At 50.1% G+C, this 17,782-nt stretch overlaps 1 protein-coding gene across 4 annotated transcripts in view; it reads left to right on the forward strand.

Annotated features, from left to right (window-relative positions):
- Window positions 1-17,782, forward strand: part of EPHB2 (EPH receptor B2) — an 89,280-nt gene that overhangs the window by 43,234 nt on the left and 28,264 nt on the right. For all 4 annotated transcript variants that reach the window (XM_072353973.1, XM_072353971.1, XM_072353970.1 and 1 more), the window contains exons 4-5: window positions 16,269-16,424; window positions 17,035-17,370. In XM_072353973.1, coding sequence (XP_072210074.1) covers window positions 16,269-16,424; window positions 17,035-17,370 — 492 coding nt within the window. The remainder of the gene's footprint in view (window positions 1-16,268; window positions 16,425-17,034; window positions 17,371-17,782) is intronic.

Raw genomic sequence — 17,782 nt, forward strand, 5'->3', positions numbered from 1 at the left:
CACATATGGCTCAGGTTGCTGCAAAGCAATGGAGTTGTGGGTCTGAGGATGCATCATTCTGCTGCACGGTGGTTGGTGGCATTGCCACCCGTGTCCGCGCTGTCACACACCACGTTGGAACCCATGGGCCTGCTTGTGGCTGCAGCGATGCTGAGTGCTGGAGCTGCTAGCAGACTGGGAATGTCTTTTGTCAAAGCTTGAGATGCCTCCAACCTCCTTTAATTAAAGACAATTACTGCTTTCAGCCCCTCTTCACAGCTCGGCTGGGTTGTTTGCAAACACACAGCTGCGGGAGTCTTTGTGCCCCTCTCCGAGTCCCGCTTCCCTGGAGACGCACAGAGGTTTCGTTATTGCCAGCATTGCTGCTGGCGAGCGGCAGAAAGGAAGGAGGCTCCCAGGCAGCCGAGAGATACTGAGGTGCACAGGGAAAGCTCTGCAGGGCAACCCACAGCAATGCTGCCTGTCCATGTCCAACCTTGCAAGCATCGCACAGTGCTGGCATTCACACCATAGGAGTGGGGAGAAACAAAGGAAGAGTGGATGACAGTGGAGACATTTGGGCTGCAGCAAAGGCAGCTCCTGCAGACGGGACTGAGCGGACAATGTGAGCTCTCTGTGTGTCCTTTTAAATAGTGCTCTGCTAAGTTAGCCGTGACTTTGCATCCTGGTCTAAAGAGGCTGCTTTGCCTCTCTGCAGGAGCTGCACCAGACAGGCCAAATCTGTGCTTTCTTGCCTGAGCTTTACTCAGAGAAAATGCGAAACCTCCTGCAACCAATAACCCCTCTTTTCTGTGCTTGAATAACTCAGAGGCAGCCAAGTGAGGGCTGGCGCGAGAACAAGCAGCATCCACTGCAACCCTCTGGGATGCTGTTTCCAAAAATACGAGCCTGAGCACAGTGGCTGTGCTTGAAGCTGTCTCGTAGCCCCGGCTCTCCTATGGATCTTGCATTGTTCTGCAGGGAAGCATCCGACCCCAGATGCTGCGGCCAAGGGCATGGCTTCTCTGTTTTCAGGTGCTAATGGTCTCCTCCGGGAGGAATCGGAGCAGGAGTTCCTAGCAGGCAGGGCACTGCGTGCCTTTGAAGCGTTTGGTTGTTAAATCCATCGCTGGGGCCTGAATAGTAAGTGCTCACTATTCAGGCTCAGGGGAGCCAAGATCCTTTTTTGAGCTACTAACAGTCTGACACTGCTCTGTCTTCTCAGATTCATTTTGCAGCTCCGATTCCCTGGTGAACACTAATCACTGGGCTGAGCACGAGGGGAATTGTTTGCTACAAATGGGAAGCCCAGAAGCTGTTTCTCCTTAAGCAGGCTCTCCGTGGACATCTTTGATCTGTTTTGGGGTGGCTTCTGATTCAACAGAAGGCTCCTGAAGGCCCGCAGGAGAAACAGCAATGAAGGATTAGAGCAGCCTCCTAGAATGGGTTTGATGCACGTGCGGATGCTACGCTGTGCATTTAGCTCACTGGGGGATTCACAGGGTCAGGCACCTGTTGCATGCAAGGCCAGTGCTTCAGAGCCAATCTGAAGTTGCTTACACTCCTGTGGCTGCAGCATTGATGTCTGTGGGATGCTGGACACAATCCATGTTCCTTAGTGCAGATCTTCCTGCTGTCATGATTGACCGTGGCCGTCCTTAGCCCATAAGCTGTGGCTCAGCAGAATAAGGTCTGATTGTTCTGTGCAGACCAAACACATCAAGGAGGTGTCTGCCAGGGAGATTCCCATGCACACTGTGCGTTCAGATCTTTCCAGAATCATCGTGGTGTTTTAGCAGTTTGCAAACATCTCTGCTGTTCAGACAGCAAGAGAAACAAGGCATGGATGGAGTGCTGCTCCCTCCTGTCTTCTGGCACGCTGTTCGTGTTCTCAGTGCCCGTGCTGTCTTGTGGCTGTGAGTTATGCAATTTAATGATGCGCCGTGTTGAAAAATACATATTTTGTTTTATGCATGAGGCTTCTTTTTATATATATGTATTTTTGACACCGTATTCTTACACTGTAAGAAATGGAAAGCAGTCTTTTCCCATTCATGCCTGCTATGTTACGGATGGCTTCGTGTACCTCCCTGAGTTCTCTCTTTACAAACTTAAGGTCCTCATCTGGTAGACTCACCATATGGAAGCTGCTCTGGATCCCTAATCAGTTTTATCATCCTCCTCGTGACCTTGGCTAGGGGTGACCACCATTGCAAACACTGCTCATAATGTGGCTCCATGCGCCGGCTTAATAGCATTCCTGTTTCAGATTGGGTTCCTTTCTTCATAATTCTTTACATTTTCTCTCCTTTTTTTTTGCTTTCTTTTTCTTTTCGATGATGGATGGGCTTTGAAGTGATGTTTTCAGAGAATTATCTCTAGTGCTGCCGAGATCTCCTCCCTGCATGTTAATAGCTAATTTAGTGCCCATCATTGTGTTTGTATAATTAGGGCTCTTTTTCCCCAAGTGCATTAGTTTCCTTTTGTCACCACTGAATTTCATTTGTCATATTATCTCCTACCCGCTCTTTGAGAGTGGCTTTAGCTCTGGTAAACCTGGCTGATGTGGGGAGGTCAGGAGACAGCACGGACTCACTCTATGCTCCCTGCCCAGCTGGGTGACTCTTAATTCCAGCACCCCAATGAACAGCATCCTCAGCATCTGTGCTCCTGCCCTGTGCTGTGTGTGTGCCAGTGGAGGTGTTACTTGTGCATTATACAGTGTCTGAGCTCTGGATGCTTGTAGGGAATGCATTGTGTTGGTGGGATTCTTGTGGCTGGATGGTGATTTCTTGCAGTTCATGAGGCCCTGGCGCTGCTGCCCAGGGAAGCTGTGGATGCCCCATCCATGGAGGTGCTCAAGGTCAGGTTGGATGGACCCTGGGTGGCGTGATCTGGTGCCTGATTTAATGGTTGACAGCCCTGCCTGCAGGAGGGGGTTTGCAAATGGATGGTCTTTGATGATCCATGGATGATCCAGGCCAAGCCACTCTATGATTCTATGCAGCTTGGACTATTGGGGCTGCTCAGCTCTTGGCTGGAGCTGGACTTGAGAGAGTTCAGTGAGGTGGAGGGATTGGAGTGAATCTAATCAAAGCTACAGCTCTGTGCAGGGCAGTTAAAAAGAGGATGGAACCCAGGCTCCACTGATGATTCCAGATTGTATGAATAGAGACAGCAGCCACAAGTTTGAACTTAGGGAAGAAACAGTTCCATGTATGTAGAGGTTGAACGTTGCCATCCACTCTCCATCACCATCCACCTCACTGCACACAGCCACAGGTAGCTTGCTTTACCTTTAGGCATAGTCTTTTGGTGAGCAGGAGAGGCCAAAGAGATCCCTAATAACCCCAGAAATCCTATCCTGTGACATATAGCATGCCAGGATTGAGGAGCCAGCTGCAAGCTGCCACCCATGCCAGCTGGTTCAACTCTACATGGCTCAAGGGAGATATGAGGAATAGACCTGTAGAGTGCTGCAGAGAAATACAGACGTGGTCCTGAGAGCCTTGAAGAATGCCCATCCATGAGAGACTGAATGAGCTCAATATGTTTAGCTTCTCGAAAAGAAGATTAAGAGGTGAGATGATTACCAGAAGGAAATACCAGACTCTAAAGAGCTTTTTAATCTAGCAGAGAAAGACATCACAAGAACCAAGAGGGTTAGACTGAAGCTAGGCAAATTAAAAAATGAGGCATGTGTTTCTGAGTGATTAACCACTGGAGCAAGCTAATGAGAAAAGAGGGACTTCTCCATGTTATGGAGTATGTCAGACAAGATGGTTCATTTTCTGGGCACTCGGCCTTTGCTGAAGACCTGGCTGGAAGTGGGGAGCTCTGCTGTGCACAGCTTGTGGTCCCCAGGAGCCACATAAGGGGTTTGTTGGCCAAGGGGTTGAGCTTGCAAGAGCCCTGAGTCTCCTTTGGACGTGTCATCTGCTGTGATTTGCCCTGAGCCAAGTCTGCAGCACCCACCAAGAGTATTTAACATCACACACCCCAGCTCTCAGTGAGCCACCAGCCAGTGGCTCAATGAGGCTGATCTGCTTTCATTAACCAGATTAGCTGCTTTAATCTGCTGAAAGTGAGAGGCGGTGCTGCTCAGGAAGGCCACGGTTGGGCTCTTTCTGCTGAGAGGTGAGGGCAAGCTGTGGGGCTGCATGGAGGCAGCTGGGAGCCAGCTGGCTGCACAGAGACCCCTTCCCAGCGCCCTTGGCTGCCCTTCCTGCATGCCCTTTGTAGGGACAGATTTCTCCCCTCTCCTCCCACCTGTTCTCCGGCCCTTTCCTTTGTATGGGTGGAAGATTGAGCGAGGGATTATGCTGTTCCTGTGCTGTCCCCCGATCGATCTCCCCATTGCAGAGGCACGTGACCGTGCATATATATACACTTCTCCTGAACGTGTTTGCATACACACACATCCACCCTTCGTTGTTTTGGGCTTGGGTTTTTCTTTTGCACCGAACAAAGCAATGTGGCAGCAAATGAGTTTGCAGACCTGAAAAGGAGGCTGTGGGAACGAGCCTGGCCTTCTGGCCTTCACCAGCAGTGCAGTGACCCTTTGGTGGTGCTGGGAGACATCCAGCATCTATCCCTGACCCTATAGCTCTGGGGTCTGTTGGGCAGTGTGACTGCTGCTCTCCAGCCTTGCTTTAAACAGGTCAAGTGATGGGATCCCTCCATCGCCGGGTGAATTATTTCTATCCTTCTGCCACCACATGGGATGCAAAGTTGGGATGCAGAGGCCAAAAATCCCAGCCCTGAGCTCCCCCAGCCGCTCCACCCGCCGTTCCCACTTTATTTCTTGATGCTCCCCAGCTCTTTTTGCCCAAGGAGAAAAGGATCATGCAAATTATTTGCCCCAAGGGATCTGTGGGAGCTGTTTAAGCCAGCAAATGCTGCCTTCTCCCCAGCTGTGCCATGCAATTCAGTATTCTCATGAATTTCTTCTCCCCTAAGTGCAGGAAGGGGCTGACAGATGTTAACACACAATCAGGGTCTCAGGAGAGAGGAATTAAAGCCACACTGGACCCTTGGAAGACACACATTAGTGTCAGAAATTTCTAATCAATCAGCTCAGAGCCTCCTGGGGTCAGAAGCCTCTTTGAAACTCAAACGGGGAATGGCTCCTAATGGGTTTTATTTTGATTGCTATAAATTGATTAGCTCTAAGATAAACAAGTTTTGTTTCCTTCTGAAAGCTCTAAATACACTCTCGGGGAGGAGAAGCGGTGGAGTCTGATTGCTTCCCATTAGGACATCTTCCCTTTGCTCCTGCCCCACCACCAGTTTGCACCAGGCACTGTTTTTCCCTGCAGAGGTGATGGATGCATCGTGCAAAGAGGCTTTGGCAGAGCTGGAGGAGGATGCAGGTTAGAAGAGAAAGTGTGAGCATCCTCACTGCTTTTCCAGGGTGAGATGTGAGACGCAGCTTAGCCCTGGAGAGAAAGCGTGCATGCTTGTGTGTTGGAAGTATCGCTGTGCTTGGAGCTTGGAGGTTGGGTGGCTGTGTGGTTTTTGAGCTGTTTCGGCCTGGCAGCTGTGATGCATTTGGGAAACACTTTGTGTGGATCAGCGCTCTGCTATCACCGAGCTTTCCCTGCAGGGTAGAGGAGGATCCCTGCAATTGCACTGAAGAGCTGGGGAAGGAAAGAGGTTGGTGCTGGATTTTACAGGATCTGGGTGCATCCAGCTCCCGTGCACGGTGTTGGTGACTGGTGTCATGCTGCTGAATGGGAGCAGACAGAGAGGAGCTGATGGGCTCCAGTGTGCTCCTTACAGCCTGTCTGTGCTGCCTGTATCAGTGCCTGCTCCCTTACAGCCTCTGTCTTCACCCTATAGCCCACCTGTGCTTCCTGCTGCAGTCTGTGCATGTGCTTTATAATCCAATGTCTGCTTGCTAGAAATTCCTCTGTGCTCCCTCCAGCTTTATGTATTCCCTACTGCTCACGTAGACTTCCTACAGCTTCTATAGGTTCCTTACAGCCTCCCTTTCATACAATCCATCCGTGCTCCCTACAAACTGTTGTGTGCTCCCTGCAGACCCATGTGTGCTGCATGCTGCTCAATGAGTGCTTCCTACAGCTTGCACGTGTGCTTCCTGCAGCCTTTTTTTCTCCCTGCAGTCTGGTTATGCTACCTACAGCCTGTTTGTGCTCCTTACAGCCTGCGTGTGCTTCCTACAGCCCCAGTGTTGCTCCCCACTGGTCCATTAGCATTCCTTGAAGCCTGTGTGTTCACCTTACAATGCTCCTGTGCTCCTTTCTGCCCTGCATGTGTGCTCCCTACAGCCCCAGGGTATTCCTTATACCCCATGTTTTCTCTCTACAACATTCTGTGTGCTACTTACAGACTCATTTTTGCTGCCTATCCCACTGCATGTGCTCTTTGCTGCCCTGTGTTTTCTCCTTACATCCCATGCATATTCCCTACAGTCTGTTTTATTCTATCCCTGTGTCTGCTCCTTACACCCACATCCAGACCCTGCATGCTTCTTGTGTGTTCCCTATAGGCCTGTGTATGGCTGCTTCTGTGCACTTTTCAGTCCCGTGTATGTTCCCTACACTCCCACATGTGCTCCTCGGGGAGCAGCTCTTTGCTTCAGTACCTCTTAAGCTGATGGAAAGTCACACCAAGCAGCTCCATTTATTGACTTGCTTTGTTCATATGCCTTCAGTCATGTGTCTGTCCCAACCAGAGGCACAGTGGTGAGATGGGGACAGTGCTGTTCCTCTTGTAGTGCCTTTGCATTGTGGACAGTTGCCACGCAGCTGCGCAGTGAAGCCCAGGAGATAACACAGTTCATATTTCTGTGCTGAACAGGGAGCTGACATTAATGAACAGCTAATTAACAACGCAGGGCTTGATGGTTGCAGTGTCAGCGTCCCTAATTAGTCTCACACTAATCTGCTTTAATTAACTGTCCCCGTCGCAGTTTTAATTTAATTTTCAGCTCCAGACCAGACATAGCAGCTCTGTGACTGGTTTCCAGTACCGCAGCATCATCTGTAGTGGGACAGACCGGCAGGGCAGCAATGGTGGCCCAGCACAGTCACAGGGGAGGAGCACACCAGTAGGTGCCTCATGCTCTCCCATATGTTGCTTTGCCTGCATCTCCCTTGTTTTATGGCATAATGAGCTGCTGGCCCTTCCCCATCTTGGTGCAGCCATAGCACGGGCCATGAACTGTTGTACCATCCATTGCATGGATGAGTCTCTAACCAGGGATGCATGTTAGAGGACAGCCCTCCTGGGATCAGCTCAGCTGGCACTGCTGATTCCTCGGCCGATAGGTTTAGAGCACAACAGTACAAATGTTTCCCATGCGGACCCAATAATAACCCAATTTCATGGCACCATTTCCAAGCCATGGTGCACACCCTGCTAGAATGAAGGGCACGGATGTGTCAGGATGGGATGTTTGGGGTTTTACACTCCATTAATGAGGACTGCACCAGGAACAGGCTGAGAAGTACTGCAGCCTGGCTCTGCTTTTCCATCTCTTGCTCCTCCTTCACCAGGCAGGGCAGGAGCCTTTTCAGATGCATCATCTTAGGGGCCACACTCATCTGTGAAGAGTTGAAGCCTGGCAGCATCCCCAAGAGCTGTGCACTCCTGAGCTTTGGATTAATGGGGCTCTGCCATCTGTCCTGCTCGCAGGCCTGCCTGGAATTGCTCCAGATGCTTTGAGCCTTGAAGAAAACCCTTCTCCAGCCACATCCCCTTTTCCAAATGCTTCCCACCTAGATAAGTGCGGATGCTTTTCTGTTTGTCCACTGTGGCACTCAGTACCAAGGGTGTGTTTGGGGGGATGGTCACCCTCACCAGTAAACTGAGTGTACTCTGCAAAGTAACCAGTAATCCAGGCTCCCTGTGAGCGAAGCCCCACCATACAAAGAGCATATTGCATGGGAACTCGGTACCATTTCTTCCACTGAATGCCCCTGCCAGTGTTGCCATCATCTTTATAAAGTCAGCATCCTGCTAAGCATCTCCTACCCTTGAAAACGATATGCTGCAATATTATCTCTTTGTCTGGTCCCCTGAAACAGTCCCTCTGTGGCTGGTTTAATAAACTACAGCACTTGCATCACAGAGTTTTCCTTGGCTGACTGCTAAAGCTCTTGGGTCCTGTTATCTAACGCTGGCTGGCACTGGGAGCTGATGGCAGATATTCTTCCTACTTTCAGGACGAATGGAAAATGTGAAGGTATTGGCAGTGGAGCAGCAATCCTCTCTGCACACACGGTGATGTTCATTATATACCTCCCTCCTTTTGTGTCACAACAGAGAGTTTCTTTCCCAGGTCCCTCCACTTTAGAAGGAAGAGTGGTGGAGAAGAGCTTTCAAGTGTGGAAGGTGCATTTTGATGGATACGGATAAAGCCATATAAGGGGAGTGTGAGCTGTTGAAAATTGCCTCTTTCCGACTGTTTTCTCCCCAAACTCAGGAGGCTTGGCCTCAGGTTGCCATACAACATTCCTCCTGATGGATATAGGCAGATCTTTATTTTGGGCTGTTTTTTCCCACATCACAGCATCCTGACAGAGAAAATTATCAGCAAATCAGGGGACCTCGGGTTCAACCTCCCCTTCCTGCTCATTGATGTTGATCCCTTGTACCCATCAGTACTGCACAGAGCTCCTACCGGAGTGATGCGCTGAGCATGGAGACAAATGCCAGCAGAGGAAATCCTCATTAAAACCAAGCCATTTGGTTTCTGCTTTACCTCCCCATTGCTGTTCCTAACCGTGACCCAAAGTACCCAGCAGTTTGATTTACTATTTTTATATATATAATTAGTTTTCAGTTAATGAAAGCGTGCCAAAGGTCCCATTGAGTTCTGTGTCTCCAAGCCATTGCCATGGCTTGTTTGGAATGTGAAGATTTTCTCCTTGCTTTCCCTTCAGAAATTCCTGTTTATTGAAGTTCACTTCAAAGGGGGAAGCAATAATTCTCCTCTGTGACAGTTTCCTATGCTGCTTTTTGGTCCTAATAAGGATTTTGTCTCCTCCTGGGTTTGCTGTGAAAGGGGATTTCTGGGAGAAAACCTGATAAGTATTCTCAGTTCCACACAATTCAATTTGGAGTGAAGCAGGATAATAAAGTAGTTGCTGCTCTCAGCAGTAATAGTCAATGGAGATGAGATGGAGTCGAATTGCTTTGGTTCATTTTGGGGTTTTTTATTCCCTGGGCGTTCCTATGGAAAGGGAGGGAGAGGATGGGGATGTATTTGGGAGAGGAAGCTCTGACTCCCCCAAGTTTTGTGTTGGCTTCCAAACTTGCTCTGGCAAAGCGGAAGCATTAATATGGTGATCTCAGAGCTCTCTTCCAAACCTAATGATTCTAAAGTTCTGTGAGTGGACATGGAGGGGATGGGTTGGTTGATGGTTGGACTGGATGGTCTTGGAGGTCTTTCACAGCCTTAATCATTTAGTGATTCTCTGACATGTTAGTGGGGATGGTGGGCACGTGTTGATGGTCGGACTGGATGAACTTGGAGGTCTTTTCCAGCCTTAATGATTCTGTGACATGGATTAGTGGATGTGGTGGGGCTGGGCTGATGGTTGGACTTGGATCACCTTGAAATCTTTCCCAATCGTAATGATTCTATGACTGGTTTTGCAAAGCATCCACCAAATAAATGCAGGGAGGGAGCTCTCCTAGCGAGGTTCTTTTTTTTTGCCTCGCTGATCTCTCATGCACTGATCAGCAATAGCCTACGTGCACACAGCTGCCTGTTACTGCAGAAGCCAGTGTGCTCCCATGCCCTGCCCGTCCTCTGCACGTGGGGAAAAGCTGGCACGTGATTGTGTGCTGCAGATGCTGTGATGACGCACGGAGACAGGAGAGCATGGGGGCTGAAGGGGGGAGGGGGTGAGGAAGGGGTGCTCGAGTAGCTTTAATGCTGCCATTTCCAAACATTCCTGCACTCAAGTCAGCACGCTTTAAAAGAGAAATCACCTCTCCCCATCGCGAACCTTCTTGATTTGAACACTTCTTGTGTTTTGTTTTCATCTGCAGGGCTCAGATAGCAAGCTGGCTGCTCCTAAAATAATGCTTTGGACAGACAGACAGACTGTATAAACACGAATGGATGCAGCAATAGACGCTGGAGTTCCAGCTATACCCTCTCTCATGACTCACTGTCGCTCTTGCTTTTCCAGCACTCTTCCCTTCTCCAGCCCTGGCTCAAAGCTGATACAGCCCATGTAAGGGAGGCTGTGTGTAAATCCTCCTCTCCTTTGCAGCATGTCTTTCAGCTGAGCCACAGCTTTTCTGCAGATGGGTTACTTGAGACACAGTGAGTTTACTTTCTTTGCAGACTGAAAACCTGCTTAGTTTAAAGCTTGTTGCACCAGAGAAAGGGCAAGCTTAGCAACCAGCTTCATTGCTGTTTGGAAGCATTGGTTGTGTGGGTCTACCTGGGACTGTGCTTCTCAAGCATCTGGTGAGCTCTGTCCCCATGGTGTCCCCTTGCAGCCCCCTTCTGTCTGTGAGCAAGGTGAGCCCCGTGACACCAGATGCATCTCAGGTCACTGGGGAAGCCTTGAAGTCATTCAGGGGCCAAAAATGTGCCTGTTTGGCTCTGTGTGAATCAGAGGTGGCAGGGACAGCTGGACATTGCAAGGGGGCTGGAGGTTCTGTGGTCTGTGAGGTGACAGCTCCTGGGGACTCTGCTTTGCAGAACGGCACCGCTGTTTGAATTAAGCAGCCTGTCGCTTTAAGAAAAGTGAAAACCCAAGTTTGCTCCCTGAGTTGTGCCTACAAATGACTGTTTGACCTCTGTGCTCTTGTTAGAAGTGGCTCTTTTTTGCCTTCAGGCCATCAGCTTGTCTGCAGTAATCCCATTCGCTGTGCATGCATCCCTGCAGCCAGGAAGCGGTGGTCCATTGAGCAGGGGGCAGGAGGAGCATTCAGGGGCTTGCAATAGGGAAGTGTGGGTGGCAGTGGGTTGCTGCATTGACAGGAGAGCATGTCAGCTCCTGGGGAGAAGCAAAGTGTGCTCCAGGTGGATCTCAAAGCGTCAGAGTGCTGCATCATTTCAGCTCAGGCTGACAGCGCGCCCACGCTGCAGGTTTGGTGCTTCATAAATACATAAGCAGCATATAAAGTGTTTTGGAAAGCAGAGGTGGATGCTGTGCTGCTGCCCTGGGCACTGTGACCTCCCTTCCCTGCTTGCTGCGGGCTGGATAGTTTAACTGTGGACCTACACCCTTAGTGATTTCAACTGCCATAAGTAACCCTTGTTAATCAGCCCTTATGCCAGCTCCACTCAGCACTGACTGCTGACAGAGAACAATGTTGTCATCTGGAAAGCGGTGCTGGCGTTTAACCAGCTGGCTGGGCTGGAAGCTTGTCTAAACTGGGTGCTAAGCTGAGTTAAAACGCGACGATGAAACAAACCCGCTCTGAGCTTTCCTGGCCACCTCCACCTGGAATAGCTTCTTGTGTCCCAATGGGATCTGCAGGGTGGGAGGGCACTGCCGGGGTCCAGTGTTGAAATGGAAACTCTTGTAGGGTTTTGAATGAGGGAGGGGATACCCTGGTTTTGGGACTTCAGACCCTAAAGCTGCTTCTCTTGTCTCAGCCCTCCATGGGCTCATTGAATGGAAGGTCCACTTGAAGGGCTCTCGTCCAGGAAAAGCTCCCTTTTTACTTTCATGTTTCCTTTAGGATTAAAGCCATTCTCCTTGGGCTCTAAACATGGAATGTTTGTCAAGTTTACGAGCGCTTTTAGAGAGGCTTTTAGAGAGAGCATCCTCTACCTTCTTTTATAGGGCTGAGATAAGATTATCTTTGTTTTTAACACCAATTAAAGCAGGAAGGGTTTATGGGATTAGGGGTTTTCCATCAGTACAACTTTGATGTCACCACTTGCTTGCTCAGTTTGCTTCTTCCTTGTGTTAAAAGGCTGGGAGCCGTTCCCGTAATGGTTAACATACCACCCTCCGGAGGCAGAGCTCTCCAGGGCAGAAGCTTTGGGAAGCGTTTCAACAAGGCCAAACAAAGTAACAGAATGTGAAAGTCCTAAATTCTTCTGGAGACCACTTGGAGGAAACGGGCTGACTGCTTCAGCAGCCATAGTGCTGCAGTGTTTACAGCTCGTGAGATAGGACATGCTTTCTGCTTTCTGGAAAGCATCTTTTTTCATTGCTAAGATAAAATAAATGGCTGTAATATAAGGAGTCTAAAGCAGAAGCTAAACAACCCTATGCTTTTGCAGGCAGTGGCTGGAACGTCTATCAGTCCGTACTCTGCACTGTGTGAAAACAAGAGGGTGAATAAGGAGAGCATGACATTTGGTACATCTGCTAGCACGTAACGGCTCAGAAACAACGTTGTGGTTTGGCACCTTGTCTAGCTTTGGCTGGCGTCTCTCCATGCAGATCACCCCGTGACTCCCAAGGCAATGCTGTTTTCCAGCACCTCAAGCTCTGGGTTCTTAGATGCATGACAAGCTGCTGAGATAAGGTTTGGGGGGTTAGAACTGCTCACTTGTGGGCAGCATGCTGAATTATCCACTGTGCTGGGGCTGGGAGCTCTCCTAGGCCAGCAGTGTCCAACCTTCCTGTCCTGGTGGACTTCCAAGAGGCATTTGGGTATGAATCATAGAATGGTTTGAGTTGGAAGGGACCTTTAAAGGCCATCGGGTCCAACTCCCCTGCAATGAACAGGGATGCCCACAGCTCCATCAGTGCTCAGGGCAATAATCTGCTTGAACTTTTGGTTAACCCTGAAGCAGTCAAGCAGTTGAATCTGATGCCTTTGGAGGTCCGTTCCACCTGAGCTGTTCTAAGTACTCTGCTGGAGCACCATTCAGGAGAGCACTGCTGACCTCAGCCATACAAATACGTCCTTGAATGCTCTTCAGGCATCTGCGGGAACAAAGAGATCCAAAGTGCTTCTGACCTGTGAACTCTCAGCTTAATGTCAGCTTCGTGCAGGAAAGCTTGCCTCTGGAAGTGCACTGTGAATGTCTTTGGGACTGGCAGCTGCCCTTGGTGAACATACAGCTCCTGAAAGGTTTGGGGCTCAAGCTTGCCCTTTGGATAGGATCATAGAATGGCTTAGACTGGAGGAGACCATGAAGAGCATCCAGTTCCAACCCCTGCTGTGGGTTGGTGCCCCCACACCAGCACCCATCCATGGCCTTGGGCACCTCCAGGGATGGGGCACCCACAGCCCTAAGTAGCAGAGCTGGGTCCTCACTGCCCTTTGAGTAGAGAAGACTGCTCTAGCAGTCTGCAGTCCTTGCCACCATAATCTGAAGCTACTGGGAATACCCCATTCCTCTGTGCTCAGGCAGGGATGGAGAGCTTTCCATTTCTCTTTAAGAGCCCCCCTGACAGGTCAGGGATGCTGAACCATGAGCAGCAGGTAAGAAATTCCAAGCATTTCTCGCTGACAGCTAAATTCCCATCACAACTGATGGATGTGCCTCCCAGAGTAGGGGGGCTTGCAGGTGTGCGTGCCCACAGGTGTGGTGGTCTAGCCAGATGCTTGAACTCCTCACAGTGCTTGCAGGGAGATGACCTTGTGAACTCTGCAGCAGGGATTTAGTGGCAAGCTCCTGGCATGAAGGCTGTGAGATGCAAGGGTTTGGCACTGGGACAGAGCTGCAAGGCTTTGGATGAAGGTGCTCCCTCCCTGAGGTTATCCTGGGGAGGCTGCTGGTGCTCTTGTAGGAGAGCATGGGGGTGTAAGTGCCCAGGCTCTGCAGGAAGACCAGCAACCGAAGTGTCCAAAAGGCTGAATTCCTTGGTCATCCAGTTCTCTTGCTCTTTGGAGCCTGTTCTAGGGTAACCTGGCTAAAAGGCTGGGGGCTTTTTTTCCCTTTCAGGGCCTTCCAGTGGTGCTTCCCAAACAGGACATCACTCTACTCTGCCTGGGCCTCTCCGTACCTCTGTGACACCCCAGCCCTAATGTCGCATTGCATTCCCATGCTGACTTAGTGATGCCTCTGCACCCACCCACAGAGCTGGTACATCCCACTTGCAGGCTCTGCACGCTCAGTACCATCCCAGCAGATCTCATGTGACCCCGGGGCTGTCATGGAGTGAAGAGGGCTTAGAAACTAGAGGTGCTGGGTTGACCACGTACCTCTTAAACCAAGCACCCAGTGGTGAGCTGCAAGCATGCGGGGTGCAATGGGGAAGTCCTTGCTTCTAAGGGAGTTGTGTCTGAAGGTGCCCTGGGCTGTGCCCTGGGCTTAGGGATGATGCTGGGGATCAGTATCTCAGGATGTATAAGTTCCATAGCCTTGTCACCTACTCCTGGGAGGCAGGAGCAGCAGTATTGTGTGCTGGCGTGATGATGTGGTCCGTTCCGATCCCTTTCTAAAAGCTGTTAGCAATGGGAAGATGCTTTTTTTTCCAGGCCTGTGCTGTCAACTTCTCTTCCTGTCTTATGGAAAATGAATGGGTTTATCAGGAGCATTTGCATTGTGCATTCTTACTTTATTGACAACTCTTTAATTCACATCACAGAGGTCGGCTGAGCTCTGCGTTCCTCTTCAGTTAATCTCATTTAACCCCGTTTTCCCTCTTGCATTTCCATTCTCTGCTCTCCAAACGCTGTCACTGTCGTTGGCAGTGACAACACCTGGCAATGGGATTAATTGCTTATCTCAAGTATGAGGTAACAGTGTGGGCTGCTAATTACATTTATCAGGAGGGAAATTGGAGGAATTGCCCAGGGGAAGGCTGTCCTGTGAAGGATGAGTGTTGAGAGCTGGTCCTGCAGGTCCAAGATCCTGTCTTTGTCAGAGCCAGCAGCCAACTCTACTGCCAAGTTATTTTTGTGTGTTTTCAAAGAAAAAAGGCACTGCTCATAAAGGGAATAAGGGGTAAAATTCCAGCCTGGTTGGACTAAAGATTATTCCTTACAGGACAAAGTCATAAATACCCCAAACCCATTGCGAGCAGCAGACACTTGGAAGTGCTTCTGGAGGGGACTCTCAAGCCCTGTCCTTTAGGGCTGACATCTGTTTTTCCCTATTGCCCTCGCACTGGTTGACCCAGGAGAAAGGAGATGGCAAAGACCCCACAGCTTAGGCCTATGGAGTCATGCTGTCCTCCACCCCACAGCTTGGGCCTACAGAGCTGGCCCTACAGCAAGATGGAAGGCAGCTGGAAGTTAAGGCCGGGGATATAAGACTTGGAGCCTTTCTTGAGTGTTAGAGGGCTGCCAGGAGATAAAGATGGGCAAAGAGAGCTGAGGAAGAGCATTCCTCAGAACCAGTAGCATTGGTTTAAAGTGATTGACTGTCTCTCAGCATGATTTCAGAGCTGCTGCAGAGGAGTCACACCAAAATGGCCTCACTTTGCAGGGTTATTTGTTGCCTTATCTGCATGGGGATGAAGGAAGTTGTCAAAAGTGCTGGCCTTGCTTTGAAGGGAATGTGAAAAGAGTTCTAGCAGCCCAGCTTGGTCAGACCGGAGTAATTGTGTTTGTTGCTTTAATTGCATGTCAAAAATTGGTATTAGTACAGGAACGCTGTTATTGTTTTGGACTTTGCATGCAGGGTAGGGTGTTTTTCTGTTTTCTCATTGGAAACCCAAGATAATATTGAACGTAAGGGTTGAAAAAAAAACAGAGAAAATTATTATTTGTGTGTTTGTTTTCTAATTACAAATAGGCATTTCTAATAGCTCTTGCTTACAGCAATCCCAGGATCCTGGGTGACCTGATCTGGTGGTTGGCAGCCCTTCCAATGGCAAGGGGTTGGAACCGGATCATCTTTAAGGTCCCCTCCAACCGAAGCCGTTCTATGTTTCTACAATATGATTCAATCCTGACCGTATGTTTTTCCTGGTCTCTTTTTCTTCTCTGCCTCGTTCCTGAAAGCCTTGGTGGTGAACTGAAGTAGAAGTTTGTTGAGCTCATTTTAGTGCAGAAACCACCTGCCGCCCCCCCAGGCTCTTTGTGCTGCACAAGAAACTAACAGCAATGGAAAGTCACAATGAAGCTGGTACAGCTGAACTTCTTCCATGATAGCAGATAAAAATCCCATTTGCAGTCTTAAGGCTTGGCGAGTGGACCCTGTTTTTGCATTGGTGGTTGGGAATGCAACAGGAGAGACCTACATAGGGACCCCATCTCAGCCTGCCTTTTCAGGGCCTGCAACCACCTGCTCTTTCTCTATATTGTTTATTTCAGGTTGTCAGATTTTGGCTTTGGATGCTGCAATGCCCCAAAGAGTGTTTTCCAGCAGCAGTGCCAAGCTCTGGGCATCCTCGCCAGCCTTCCTTCCTCACAACTCACCATTGCTCTTGATTCTCTTCCAGGCTGCCCATCAGGGACCTTCAAGGCCAGCCAAGGAGATGAAGGATGCGTCCATTGTCCAATTAACAGCCGGACGACTTCGGAAGGGGCAACGAACTGCGTGTGCCGAAATGGATATTACCGGGCCGATGCTGACCCTGTCGACATGCCATGCACCAGTATGTGGGCTCCAGGCAGCTGGGGAGGGGTGACACAGAGCTGGGGAAGGAGGAATGCATCAGCCAAAGCACTTAGGGTGACTCAGTGGAAGCCTTTACTGCTCTAGGCTGTGGGATGAGCGCACCACATTGGGCTGCCCAGGGCCCCATCCAACCTGGCCTTGGGCACCTTCAGGGATTGGGCATCCACAGCAGTCTGGACTCCATAATTAGCAACCTGTTCTTCCTAATATCTAACCTGAATCTCCCCTCGTTTAAAACCACTCCCCCATGACCTTTCACTATCAGACCATATTAAAAGATTGTCTCCCTCTTGTTAAGAAGCCCCTTTAAGGACTAGAATGACACAATGAGGTCTCCCCATAGTCTTCTCTAGCCTGAGCAAGCCAAGCTCCCTTAACCTTCTTCATAGGACCCCTCCTAGGCAATCCTCCGAGCATCTTTTTTGTTGAACCCCTCTCCTTTCATGTAGACCCACTTCTCAAGCTTGCCAAGGTTCAACAAGAGAAGCAGCTGGGTTCAGCTCAGGGCGAGTCCTTGCTGGGGATGGGTTCCCATAGCTCAGAGCAGAGCCCCTGTTCTTATACCTTTCTCTCTATTCCTTTCATAGCCATCCCATCTGCCCCCCAGTCCGTGATCTCCAGTGTGAACGAAACCTCCCTGATGCTGGAATGGACCCCACCACGAGACTCAGGGGGCCGGGAGGATCTGGTGTACAACATCATCTGCAAGAGCTGTGGGTCGGGCCGTGGGGCGTGCACACGCTGTGGGGACAACGTGCAGTTTGCCCCACGCCAGCTGGGCCTGACGGAGCCTCGTATCTACATCAGCGACCTGCTGGCCCACACGCAATACACCTTCGAGATCCAGGCTGTGAATGGGGTCACCGACCAGAGTCCCTTCTCCCCACAGTTTGCATCAGTGAATATCACCACCAACCAGGCTGGTAAGAGGCCCTGTCTACCGTCAGACCCCAGTGGGAAGGGGAGGTGGGGGTTAGGGACTGAACCCTTGTGCTGGATGGAGCTCTGAGGTATGAGCAGGGCCTGAAAGAGAGGCAGAATGGGATGAGATGTGATGTGGTGTCTCTTGCATCTAAGCAGATGCAGTGACCCAACAGTTCCTGGATAAAACGTAGAATCATATAATGGTTGAGTTGGAAGAGAACCTAAAGGCCCCCCAACTCCAGTCATTACCATGGGCTGGTTCCACCCCTGCATCAGACTGCCTGGCCTTGAGCACCTCCAGGGATGAAGCACCTCCAGCTCTTTGGACAGGTTCTGAGTACTGAGAATTTCCTCCTAACATCTAACCTAAATCTCCCCTCTTTTAGTTTAAAACCATTTCCCCTTGTCCTG

This window comes from Excalfactoria chinensis, chromosome 20 (assembly GCF_039878825.1).
Source record: "Excalfactoria chinensis isolate bCotChi1 chromosome 20, bCotChi1.hap2, whole genome shotgun sequence".
Classification (NCBI taxonomy): domain Eukaryota; kingdom Metazoa; phylum Chordata; class Aves; order Galliformes; family Phasianidae; genus Excalfactoria; species Excalfactoria chinensis.